The sequence below is a fragment of the Rosa chinensis genome, chromosome 7 (assembly GCF_002994745.2).
Source record: "Rosa chinensis cultivar Old Blush chromosome 7, RchiOBHm-V2, whole genome shotgun sequence".
In the NCBI taxonomy this organism is placed as follows: Eukaryota; Viridiplantae; Streptophyta; class Magnoliopsida; order Rosales; family Rosaceae; genus Rosa; species Rosa chinensis.
The window spans coordinates 16249202-16260696 of NC_037094.1; the positions used below are offsets into that span (position 1 = coordinate 16249202).

Below are 11495 nucleotides of genomic sequence, written 5' to 3' on the forward strand. Positions count from 1 at the left end.
TATGGCTTGTTGAAGGGAGAAAGACTTGCGTGGGGCACCCACACCACCACGTGGCGCGGCAGACCAATCACTGCCTAGCAGGAGGTCTTTTGGGTATTGTACATTTAAAAAGCAGGGGCAATTTCGGTAAGGGGGAAAATTTCTGGTTTTTTATTGGAGGGCCGCACCGCCACATGGTGTGGCAGCCCCTATGCAAGAATTTCTCTGTTGAAGGAGGGCAAAAAAGACTTTTTAACTGATATCAGTCTTAAACTCGATCAAATCCTCAAATCCTTCCAAAATAATAACACTCGGACAAAAAAACTGACCAACTCATTCCCAAACTTGGATTCAGAAAATGCCTCAAAAATCATGGGGTGCCTTTCGATTCCAGACCAAGGTGAGAAGGAGATGATACGCGTAGCATATAGACCAAAGAATCTGCTTCACAATCTCATCATCAACACCCAAAACCGGGTGGATATGAACACTAAATGGCCAACCCAGATTTCTAAGCCCAAAAATTTACGGATAGTAACTAAAGCCATTTAGAAGAAAACCAAATGAATAGATCAAAAAGTTGAAATCAATCAAAAACACAAAAACAAATATTTGAGATTCAAAGGACAAGAAAACAACTAGATTGCAACACTTGAACACATAAATTCATCGTATTTATGTTCTTGAACCCAGCTAAAAAGCAAAAGAAGAAAATTTTAGCAATCGTTGATTCCTCCATGTTCTTGAACCCAGCACGAATTTCTAACACCTGCCCTCCACCATTTTCTCTCTCAAGAGGTACCCGCAGTGACCTTGATTTGGTCGAGGTTGGATGATGGGATTCTAAGAGAGATGACTTGTTGGTAAGCGTTCTCAGGAGCGGTGATTCTGATGATGTTGTGAACTTTTCCAAGTTGCAAAAGTTCGCCGATACGATCCTCGGCGTGTTTGATGGTGAAACCGGAGCTGATGCCGAATGACCTTGTAGGCAGAGATTTCCTTTAGAATTGAAGAGCTGAAAGCAGAAATTGGGAAAGAGAGGAGGCAAGAAAAGAGTCTTAATTACTAGTTTGATCCATTTGTGTGTCACTAACACTTTTGATCAGATCAAAAGAAAAAGTTGAAGAAAGGGAGTTGAAGGGAGGGGGGCTGGGCGAGAGTGCATAGGAAGAAGACGAGAGCTGGAGAGTGAGAAAAAAATGATTAAAAAAATAAAAAGTAAATAGGAATATATTATTAATAATAAGTAAAATGCCAAATAAATGATAAATCAATATTTTTATCTTCATTTTATGACTCACATGGGTCACACGTGGTCAATATTTTTATCTTCATTTTATGGCTCACATGCGTCACACGTGGTAAATTTGACAGCTCTGTGACTGAAAATGATTGCGGGTACGATGGAGATATGAAAAATTGAGTCTGTGTATTATTTTGATAACTTTATAAGTTTGGGTATAATATTGTCAGTCACCCAAGTCTCCAGACACTACATGTATAGAATAATTTTCTGATAAAAACACTCCAAAAAATATATATTACGCCTGGTTAAACAAACAAATTAATAAACTAATTAGTGAGACAAGATACACAGAATCCCATAGATGCAGCAGTGAGCAGTGTCAGTTTTTTGAAACCGAAACCCATATGCTTTACACTTGCTTTAACATGCAACCGTTGCACGCAAAAACCCACAGCTTTCTTGCGAGACCAAACAATTGTCCCTGGTTTTATCATTTCTTCCACTACCTGAACTTCTTCCACTACTGAACTTCCTAATTACCTTGTTTGCGCCGAAAACATCGGTCCCCAGCCCACGGTATCACCTTCAGTCTCTGTTCATCCACCCCTATAAATATATGGGTTCAGAACTTCAGATAGAATATCACCATCTGGTGTATTTGGAATAAGCATTAGTTACACTAATACAAAAATCATCAATATAATTATGGACGTGTTTATTCCGGAAGAGTATGTTTTGAGGCGGAGGATTGAAAGAAAGGAGGCGGCTTCTGCTGGGAATGAGAATCGGAAAAGTTCGAGTTCGACCGGCGGTGGCAGCGAGTCTGCTGCCGTGAGAAGGATTGAGGTTAAGGAGAGAAAAGCTCGGGGAGGTGCAGGTCAAGCACTGCGGCTGGAGAATAGTGATCATTTTACGGTTTCTAATGGAGCCGGTAGTGATATTAATGTTGTTTTTAGCTGCTTCTCAGCCTAAACTAGGTGCTAATCAATTATATATATAGTAGTATGTGGAATGTGTTTTAATTAATTAGCAACTAGCTAGCTAGCTAGAAAGTACTGGTAGACACTTGGAACTTATATGTCATATATACATTGAGGGTTCAGACTATGGTAGCCTGCAGGGTAATGAATATGTAATTTTCGCTCGTAGTTTTTGAAGGGTTTGGGAAATTATCTTCCAGATATGTTTTCCAGAGTAGAGACTACAATTCTTTAAATACAGTGTGGAGGTTGAACCGATGACCAAATTAAAATACCGCTGACCCTAATTAATGGTGTATTTAAACTTTCAGAAAATTATTTTGCACTTTGAAGTTTGAACACTATAACTCTGGATCGGAGTGGACATCGAATAATGTTCTGAAATGTCAGTAACAGTTCAAACTAAATATCGAGACTACTTACTCCACACTCTCAGCTAGCTAGAGTTCGACTCTTGTCTTATCTTCTTCTAATTAAATCTACACCGAAACTGATGTAGCTAGGTTATACTTAAAGAATAGAAATTATTCTATGCACCGACGGTGTAAGTGACCCAACCCTTATAAAATAATCTCAACCCTTAATATTTATTATCAACTTTATTTTTAATAAACAAAAAATGTATTTAATTCAATCTAACCATTCATTTATGTTGGTGCAAGTGCACGGCGGTGCTCTGAATAATCTCTCAAAGACATATACATATTTAGAATAATGTAAGTGCATATATCAACTTTGAGTCAACAAAACGCCAACAGTCAAAAATATACGTGCATATATAATTAAAGACATATACATATTTAGAATAACGTAAGTACTATGTACTTGTACAGGTACAATCTTACGATAACTAATTCTGAGCGATAGAGAAACTATGACGACCCCACTGTTTCCTCTTCCTCCGGTACTGTTCCATCTTCAGAATGAGATGCAGTCTCCGAAACCATACTGACAAGAAAATCAAAGATATCGGTGGCCACGATGGCAGAGGCCACATCGTCTTTGTGCAGCGTCCTCCTCTTCCCTTGCAGCGTGGTCGCCCAAGACCTCCGTGTGAGCTCCTCTATGAACAGCTCACACGCCTTTGAGAACACAATCGGAGCCTCCCCGGATATCATCTTCACGTCCTCGCCGGACTTCTTCATGATCTTCTTGATCCTCGCAAGCGGCAACGAGTGCGGTCCGGTTCTCCCCGCTATGCCTCCACACATCATAAAACCCGAGTACTTTCCTGCTTGCCTCATTTCTTCGAACTCCAAGACTAGAGGTAAAGGTAATTGATCGCTTTCGACGAACTTTTACGTTGTTCTTTCGGTTTAAGTGATGTGTGAAGGGAATAACTGAATGGACTTATGTGATATGGAAGTTCCAGTTATATAGGGCTATGTAGTACATAATGAAGGGGGCGAGGAAGTCGGCAGGTGAGGTCAGGCCAGCCTGCTTAAGCCGGCTAATTAAATCTAATTAGATTAACAAGTGCTGAGTTAAATTTTTAATGATAGTATATGACTTTCATTAAACATTTGGTTTGCCTTTTATTATTCAAAGCATATATAATGATGAAACATAAAATGGTCAATGTGTGTACGTCAGTATAAAAAGGCATGCAATGGCCTCCACAGTAACTAGGGCAACAAAGATCCTTGCCGACAAAGTTCCCATTTTGGCAAGGAAAAAAATTATGCACATATATTCAAATAGATCATGGTTCATTGCTCTTCTATTTTAATCATCTCTAAATGTGGTTTTATCACTTTATGTTTGGCTTAAAATTTTTAATGATTAAATGTTTTGGTTTTCAGAATATTGCCTCCAGATTGTAGCTAGGTACATTCATCATTGGGGTCTGTTGAGATATGGTCTATATTAAACTAGTAGCTAGTAAACAAATAAGCCCAATTTTATTTGGTTGTGTTTGAAGCCTTAATTATAGTGTTCGGTTAGGATTTAAACTAATTGATTAAAGAACTGTGGACTGGGTTTGGAGTATAGGTAGGTTTTGGTGAGATATGGTCTATGTTTATTTGTTAAATATAAACCTAGTCAGTCTTAATAGATAGCGCATTCATATTGGACTGATATAATTTAAAAAACAATACAAGGTATAAAACCTAGTTTTTTTTTTTTGATCGGGTTAGTTGTTAGTAACTCACACACCCATGCAGTGGTATCCCAGCGCCAGGACACCTGCACCGACATTGCGGCGAAAGCCTGGCAAAGCCAGACTAATCCACTGCACCGCAGACGCACGAACCCAAAGGATCCCTCAAATCTGCTGGCCACGGGATGGAGCTGGGATTCGAACGCTAGACCTGGGGGTTCCAGACTAGGCCATTCGACCAACACACCACACCACGTGGTTGTATAAAACCTAGTTTTAATTGATTGCGTAGAGATATTCTTATTGCAATGATATGATTCACAAGCAACGTCCGAAACAATCAAGGACCTTGGATTATAGTCACAACATCACTCAAGCTAAACCATTTTTTCAGTTCAAAAGATCCAAAAAGAGAGAGCGGCTCCTTCCATGGCCGGTTATTCTCTAGGGTTTTCTGATATGGATTTCCTCAACAGTGCGGGTTGTCGCTCTTTGAATCCAAATTATTTTCAAGAACCTCTCCTCAAACAGTCACCGTGGTGTCGCGCCTAGCTTGCCATTGGAGCGAAGGAGGATCATGAATTGGATTTAGGAAAAGGATATATGCTCTGAAATTGCTCACCTCCGAGCTAGCCTAGCTTGCAATCCAATTATACAAATATAAGCTACCAATAATGTGAAATCTGCAGTATATCTTAAACCCCGCACTTTCTTTTTCCCTTGTGAGTACAGTTTTACTAAAACTTGCAGTTATATAGGGAAAATCATCCAAACAGTGTCTGAATTTTTCCAGATTATTAATTTTCATACCTGTATTTTGAAAAATATCAAAATGGTACTTGACAATTTAAGCCCGACCCAATATTCATACATAGGAACAGTAAAAACGTTAACCCTGTTAAATTTTCAAGGGTATTTTTGTCTTTTCAGTATTCATCTTCTCCAAACCGAACAAATATAAAAACGAAATAGAAAAAAAAAAAAAAAAAAAACCTTGCCATGGTTCGAACTCGGGCAATCTAATCCACTTCTTAGTTGCTTAGCCATTGGGTCAACAATTGTTGGCAACTAATCATTTCCTTTTTCAATAAACAAATTTGTTCGCTACTAGTGATTTCACACGGTTGAACTTAATAACCTTATGTCTTCTTCTTCTTGTATCCATCAGAGAGAAACAGAGAGATGGAACCTCCACCAGCCACCTACCAAGAAGATGAACAGAACGAAGTCATCAACGACTTGTATTCGATTATCGATATATTTCTTGTTTATTTTCTTCTTTCTTTGATGATGAACTTGCTGTATCATATTGCTTCGGGTTTCTTTCTTTTAAGTCTTGGGGAACCCAGAATCATGGTGAGAAAAATCTGGCTTCGGGTTTTGGTGATTCAGAAGAGGGAAGAACAGAGGATGGCAGAGGAGGGATTTGAATCTTGAGCTGTGAACCAAAAATAACCATTCAAGTTTGGGGCTTTGATGGTTTTGGATCAGAGCCATCACCGTCAATTAGAGCATCAATAATGGCAAGGCCAATGCCTTTGGAGTCTAATTTGTCCCAGTGGCGTTTGGTTTCGGGTTCTGCGGTTTTGGGTGTGTTTGATTCATACCAGAATGGGTTTCTTAGACCAAGGAGTGGCTTAGTTTCCAGAATGGAAGTCGGGGTCATTGGAGAAGGCAGAGAGTGGAGAAGAAAGATGAAGTGGATCTAGGGGAAGACAGAGAGTTATTGTCTGCCATTAGAGATGCTCAAGGACTAAACAAATTGTCTGCCAAATCAAGACAGAAACTACAAATCGATAGAAAATTTGAGAACCTTGGAACTCACAGAGAAAAACAAGGACTTTCAAAACAAGAATTGTTACTAAGCTCTAGCACAGTCAAAAACCCTCAGTGAAAATTCCCAGAAACCATAAATTGCAGAAAGAAAGTTTGTATTTTTGTTCCTTCTTTTGTTGGGCAGGCTTTAATTTTCTCTTCACCTTTCTTGCTTTTGTTTTTACCCTCCACTATTAACTCGGCAAAATTGGTTCGTATTAGAGAGACCATGATTCAGGGTTTGGGAGCAACAAAAAACAAGACGAGTCACGATGGAGGTGAAGGATCTGGAGTGCGACTGTAGAGATTGCTGCCCATTCTGACTCTGTGCTTGGCATGGTGTAGGTATGAAGAACTCCAAATTTTTTTAATTTTTTTTGTTTAAGAAGTACCGCTTTTACCCCTGAAAATTTAACGGGGTTAATGTTTTTACTGTTTTTAGGTATGAATATTGAGTCGGGCTTAAATCGTCAGGTACCATTTTGATATTTTTCAAAATACAGATATGAAAATTAATAGTCTGGAAAAGTTCAGACACTGTTTGGACGATTTTCCCAGTTATATATGTAGTATCGACTCTTGTTCTCTACACATATTTTTCCTTGAATCATTTTACAAACTTAAAAGTGTAACAGATATCTGTATATACAGATTTGCTCACCTAAGGGACTGTGAGGGACAAATGCATCTTAACCACATGTATTAAATATAAAAACAGAAATTATAATAACTTAAAACTGTGCATTTATTTTTAACCGTCAGATTTACTTGTCCCTCACAGTCTCTTAAAAACTGTCCCTTAAGTGAGTAGACATTTCTGTATATAAGGGGAGTAGGATTCTTAAAGAAATATCTTACGTGGAGTAGGATTCTTAAAGAAATACCTTACTTCAAAATCCACGTACCTTTACAGCTCTATTTCAGGAGAAAAATAGCAAGATTGTAAATACATTTAGGGTTTTGTCATTTTTTTTTTTTACATTTTCACCGTCTTTATTTGGACTTAATTTTGGCTACTCTATATGATAAAATTAGAAACAAATTAAAATCCTCAAAAAGAGTATTACACAGGTTAGATTAATTGTCACATGATTACCCCTATCTATCTGCAAGCTATAACACAATGTCCACGGCTCTTGATTCTATCTTTTTTTGTGGTTGAGCTTAATTTTAGGTTTATACAATTTGAAATAAAAGATTTTAGATTTTACTTGTCACCGGCGTACTTAAAATTTTTTTTCCCGAGTTCTTTTCTTGATTACCTTCCTCTCCTAGATCACAGGAAGAACGTACGAAGAACAAGGAGCGAAACTAATATCAATCAATTAGTTTCTCATTCGTTGTTTCTGTGTTCTAATTAAATTAATTCACGAAACTTAATTAAGGCAGGTGACAAACACATTGAGGTGCGGTGGAGTTTTACCTTCATATGCATGTATATATAGAATTCTTTAAGAGAAGACTGCTGCAGAGCTACCTATAAATCTGGCTGGCAAGAAGCCATGGCTCAAGCCCCTTCTGCTCCTCCAATGCCTCCAGCGATGGGCGGTTCCCATCATGGTTCTCATCATGGGGTGCATCATGCTGCTCCTGCAAAGCCTCGAAGTAAAATACCTCTCTCTCTCTCTCTCTCTCTCTCTCTCTCTCTCTCTCTCTCTCTCTCTCTCTCTCTCGTTCACTTATTTTTCATGCATGCATGCTGAATTAATTAACGATTAAAGGTTAATTTTATTTAATATGCTTGATTTTTATAGTTCACTTCTTATGCATTTTTAATTTCATTATTATTATTCGTGAGTAGAGTGATGTTTGTGATGAAATAAGAAATACATAAGAACCACGTACGTTTATGATGCACTGGGTTTTCCCATGGGAATATTTAAGATGTGGAACCCTCACGTTCTGTGTTTAAATATTGGGTTGGTTAAGCACTGATTGGAATTGTTTCGCTTTAAAAAAAATCAGTTTTTATCTATAATTTTAGATTTTATTGTGTTTAGTAAATAAATAAAATCGACTTTAATTGAAAATTATAGGTCACTGACAACAGATTTTAGAAGCAACCCAAATGTTATTTTTAGAAGTTGCTTTAAAAGTAATATTTACCAAACACAAAATTGTTTTAATTTACAGCAACAATTTTTTCTTTTCTTTTAAATCACAGCAATCCTAAACTAGTTCTTAGTGTTATTTACTAAACTATAAATGTGGCCAAGAAGAGGCTGCAATGCCTTGTTGGCCATCCAGACCCCTAGCGGATATATCTTTGGGCCTAAAAAGCTTTTGAGACACCGCAAACAATCCAAAAAGAATGTGTAAATATATATATATATATATATATATATATATATATATATACAGATTCTATCTAGAGCGGAGCTCCGCTTTGAAATTAATGTGTGAAGTTCGAGTTTTCGGTCATTTTTCAGTCACATATCCACATATCGACCGTTCAGTTTTTAGGTACTAGTGTATAGATCATCTCTACAAATTTTCAGCCAAATTGATGATCATTAAGTTATCTAACTCGCTTAAACCAATGGACGGACTGAATCTGTCATCCTGAACCGTACTAGCTTTAAGGCAGTTATCAATACCTTAACGATCATCAATTTGGCTGAAAATTTGCATAGATGATCTATACACTAATATCTAAAAACTGAACGGTCGAGATGTGGATATACAACCGAAAAGTGACCCAAAACTCAAACTTCACACATTAATTTCAAAGCAGAGCTCCACTCTCTGGATAAGATCTATATATATATATAAACCTTAGTAATGTAGGTTGCAAATGTTATAGGGACAGATTTGGATGTAATTTTATCCCTAATACTTTTATAGTGGCGAAACTTGGGCAGTGATTGGTGTAGTGGCATGATGAAATATACAGTTAGGTCTCCATGCATTTGAGTACTAAAATTCTTCTAAGGATGTGAGTTTTTTGGTTGTTTGTGCAGAGGATGCAGGTGTAGCGAAAGGTAATTGTTGGGCACTATCTTGAATTAATTTTTTTTATTAACAGAAAGATATTGTTCTCGCAAACTAATACTTAATCTTGTAATTGCAGCTTTGTCAACGAATAATGTGGGTTTAATCAAAGCATGGGAAGATAGCGAGAAGGCAAAAGTGGAAAACAAGTAAGAGTCAATCAAATTGTTATGCTAATCCACTGCACGATATTTTTCCAAATCTTCATAGTGAATAGTAAAAGCATAAATAATTTAAGTCCGTTATAGAGTGAGGTGGGTTAGAGATTTAAAAAATAAAATTAAAAAGGGTAAAGCGTGTTAATATTAGCATGATTTATATTGTTACTACAGTTGGTATGTTCAATAATCGATTACTATTACTAACCGTACATGAAATTTATATTGAAAGGGCAAATAAAAAGTTATCTAATGTTGGAACGTGGGAGCGCAGCAAGCAAGCATGTATTGAAGCGCAGCAAAGGAAGTATGAGGTAATTTGTTAATTTTAAATAAATGACGTTCAGAATGCGTTTTGATATGAACACATAATATATTACCACATAAGTAGTACTACAATCTTGATGAGAATTGCTAATTTGCTATGGTGTTTGTAGCATCAATTACTCTTTTTCAGTTTTTCTCATGAGGTCTTTTCATTCATGTGCGATTTACTCCTTCCCCATTGTGGATGGGGAGCTCTACCATCTCTAGAATAAGGACGTCCTTAGCAACAATTTTAATTACCAGAAGGGCGAACGAACTTAGATCAACCACCACACTTTCACCCAACTTGAAATTCACTTCAACTTACCAATTATTTTAATAGCTTTTTTAGTGACAAGCCACTGCTACTAGGCTCGGACTCGTCATGAGATTTTAATTAATTTGGTTCTTGATAATAGTACATATATCTAGTGTTGGTTTTTTTAATCGAAAATCTATTGTTTGGCCAGGAGAAACTAGAAAAGAAGAAGGCATTGTACTTTGAGAAGATGCAAAACAAAATAGCTGAACTCCATAAGGAAGCAGAAGAGAAGAGGATGATGGTTGAAGTTGCAAAAAATGAAGAACGTCAAAAGGTAGAGGAGATGGCTGAGAAATACCGTGCAGCTGGGCATACACCAAAGAATAAGATGTTACCATGTTTTCATTCTTGAAAATTTTAGAGTTATAAAATCAATTTTCTTCAGTCACTAGTGCATTTGTAGTACAGAACATTTTGTAATGCTGGAGTTTGCATGTTGCTATACATAATTAATTATTTTTTTGTTCAACATCTAGATATACATATCTAAATGTATAAGACATTTGAATGATTCTTATGAGTCCTCGAAAACACCTGAACTTCGTATTGTGTATCTCAATTTTCACATATAGAATAGGACAAAATATTGTTTACTCGCTATACTTATAGGGTCTCGACGTTTCAGTCCCTGACGTTTCAATTTCACCTAAAAAGTCCCTGAGCTTTCCAATTTTATCTAAAAAGTCACTGTCGTCAATTTTCCGTTAAAAATCTGTTATCTTGTTGACGTGACACTATTTCAACAGTAAATGACTATTTTACCCATATTGACCCAAAAAAAAAAGAGTATCTTTTTTTTTTAACTCTTTTTCTCTATTTTTTTTAAAATTTGTTCTTTTTTATTCCTACTTTTTTTTAAATTCTTTTTCTCTATTTTTTAATTTGTTCTTTTTTATTCCTACTTTTTTAAACTCTTTTTTCTCTATTTTTTTAAATTTGTTCTCTTTTTTTTTTACTCTTTTTCTCTCTTTTTTTAACTCTCTTTTCTCTCTTTTTTTTTTTTATTTGTTCTCTCTATTTTTTTAACCCTCTTTTCTCTTTTTTTTCCCTACTCTTTTTTTTTAACTCTCTTTTCTTTCTTTCTTTAAAGAAAAAAAAAACTCTCTTTTCTCTTTTTTTTATATTTGTTCTCTCTTTTATATATATATATATATATATATATATATATATATATATATTTCTTTCTCTTTTCTGTTTACCTCTTCTTCCTCTTCCTCCTCTCTGCTCTTCGGCCTTCTTTTCCTCCTCCCTGATCGCAGCTCCAGTTTTCGGCGAGCATCACCACCTCTCCTAATCACTATTGCCATGCCCGCCACTCCAAGCAAGTGCTGGCCATTCCACCATCCATCCATCATCCCCGTCATGCCAGCAAGCATCACCTCTCCTAATCACCCCTCTCTATACAGCGGTTCCAAACCAAATCGGAGCACACCCAAATCAAATCAATTCACCTTCCACCTCCCTTTCTTCGGTGCCAAAACTGTTCAACACTTTAAAGTTACGATCAGAAATAGCCAAATAGACCAAAACATGGAAACTCGCAGGAAAACTCAAATATCTTATCCTCTGCTTAGAATCTCTATTGGCTCATCATCTC

The 11495-nt window shown here is 36.6% G+C and overlaps 2 protein-coding genes across 3 annotated transcripts; one reads left to right on the forward strand and one right to left on the reverse strand.

Moving 5' to 3' along the window:
• Window positions 1–3077: 3077 nt before the first annotated feature.
• On the reverse strand, window positions 3078–3533 carry LOC112175167 (nuclear transcription factor Y subunit C-9). Its single transcript, XM_024312828.2, has one exon. The coding sequence runs from the start codon at window positions 3447–3449 to the stop codon at window positions 3078–3080; it is 372 nt and encodes a 123-aa protein (XP_024168596.1). The 5' UTR covers window positions 3450–3533.
• A 3834-nt stretch (window positions 3534–7367) lies between these two features.
• Window positions 7368–10352, forward strand: LOC112177488 (remorin 1.4). 2 transcript variants are annotated; one of them, XM_024315779.2, is made up of 5 exons: window positions 7368–7726; window positions 9082–9102; window positions 9192–9261; window positions 9503–9584; window positions 10047–10352. In XM_024315779.2, the coding sequence occupies exons 1-5, from the start codon at window positions 7624–7626 to the stop codon at window positions 10248–10250; spliced, it is 480 nt and encodes a 159-aa protein (XP_024171547.1). In that variant the 5' UTR covers window positions 7368–7623; the 3' UTR covers window positions 10251–10352. The 2 variants fall into 2 exon arrangements, with proteins under 2 accessions (XP_024171547.1, XP_040365787.1); XM_040509853.1 differs by lacking the exon at window positions 9082–9102.
• Window positions 10353–11495: the final 1143 nt, after the last annotated feature.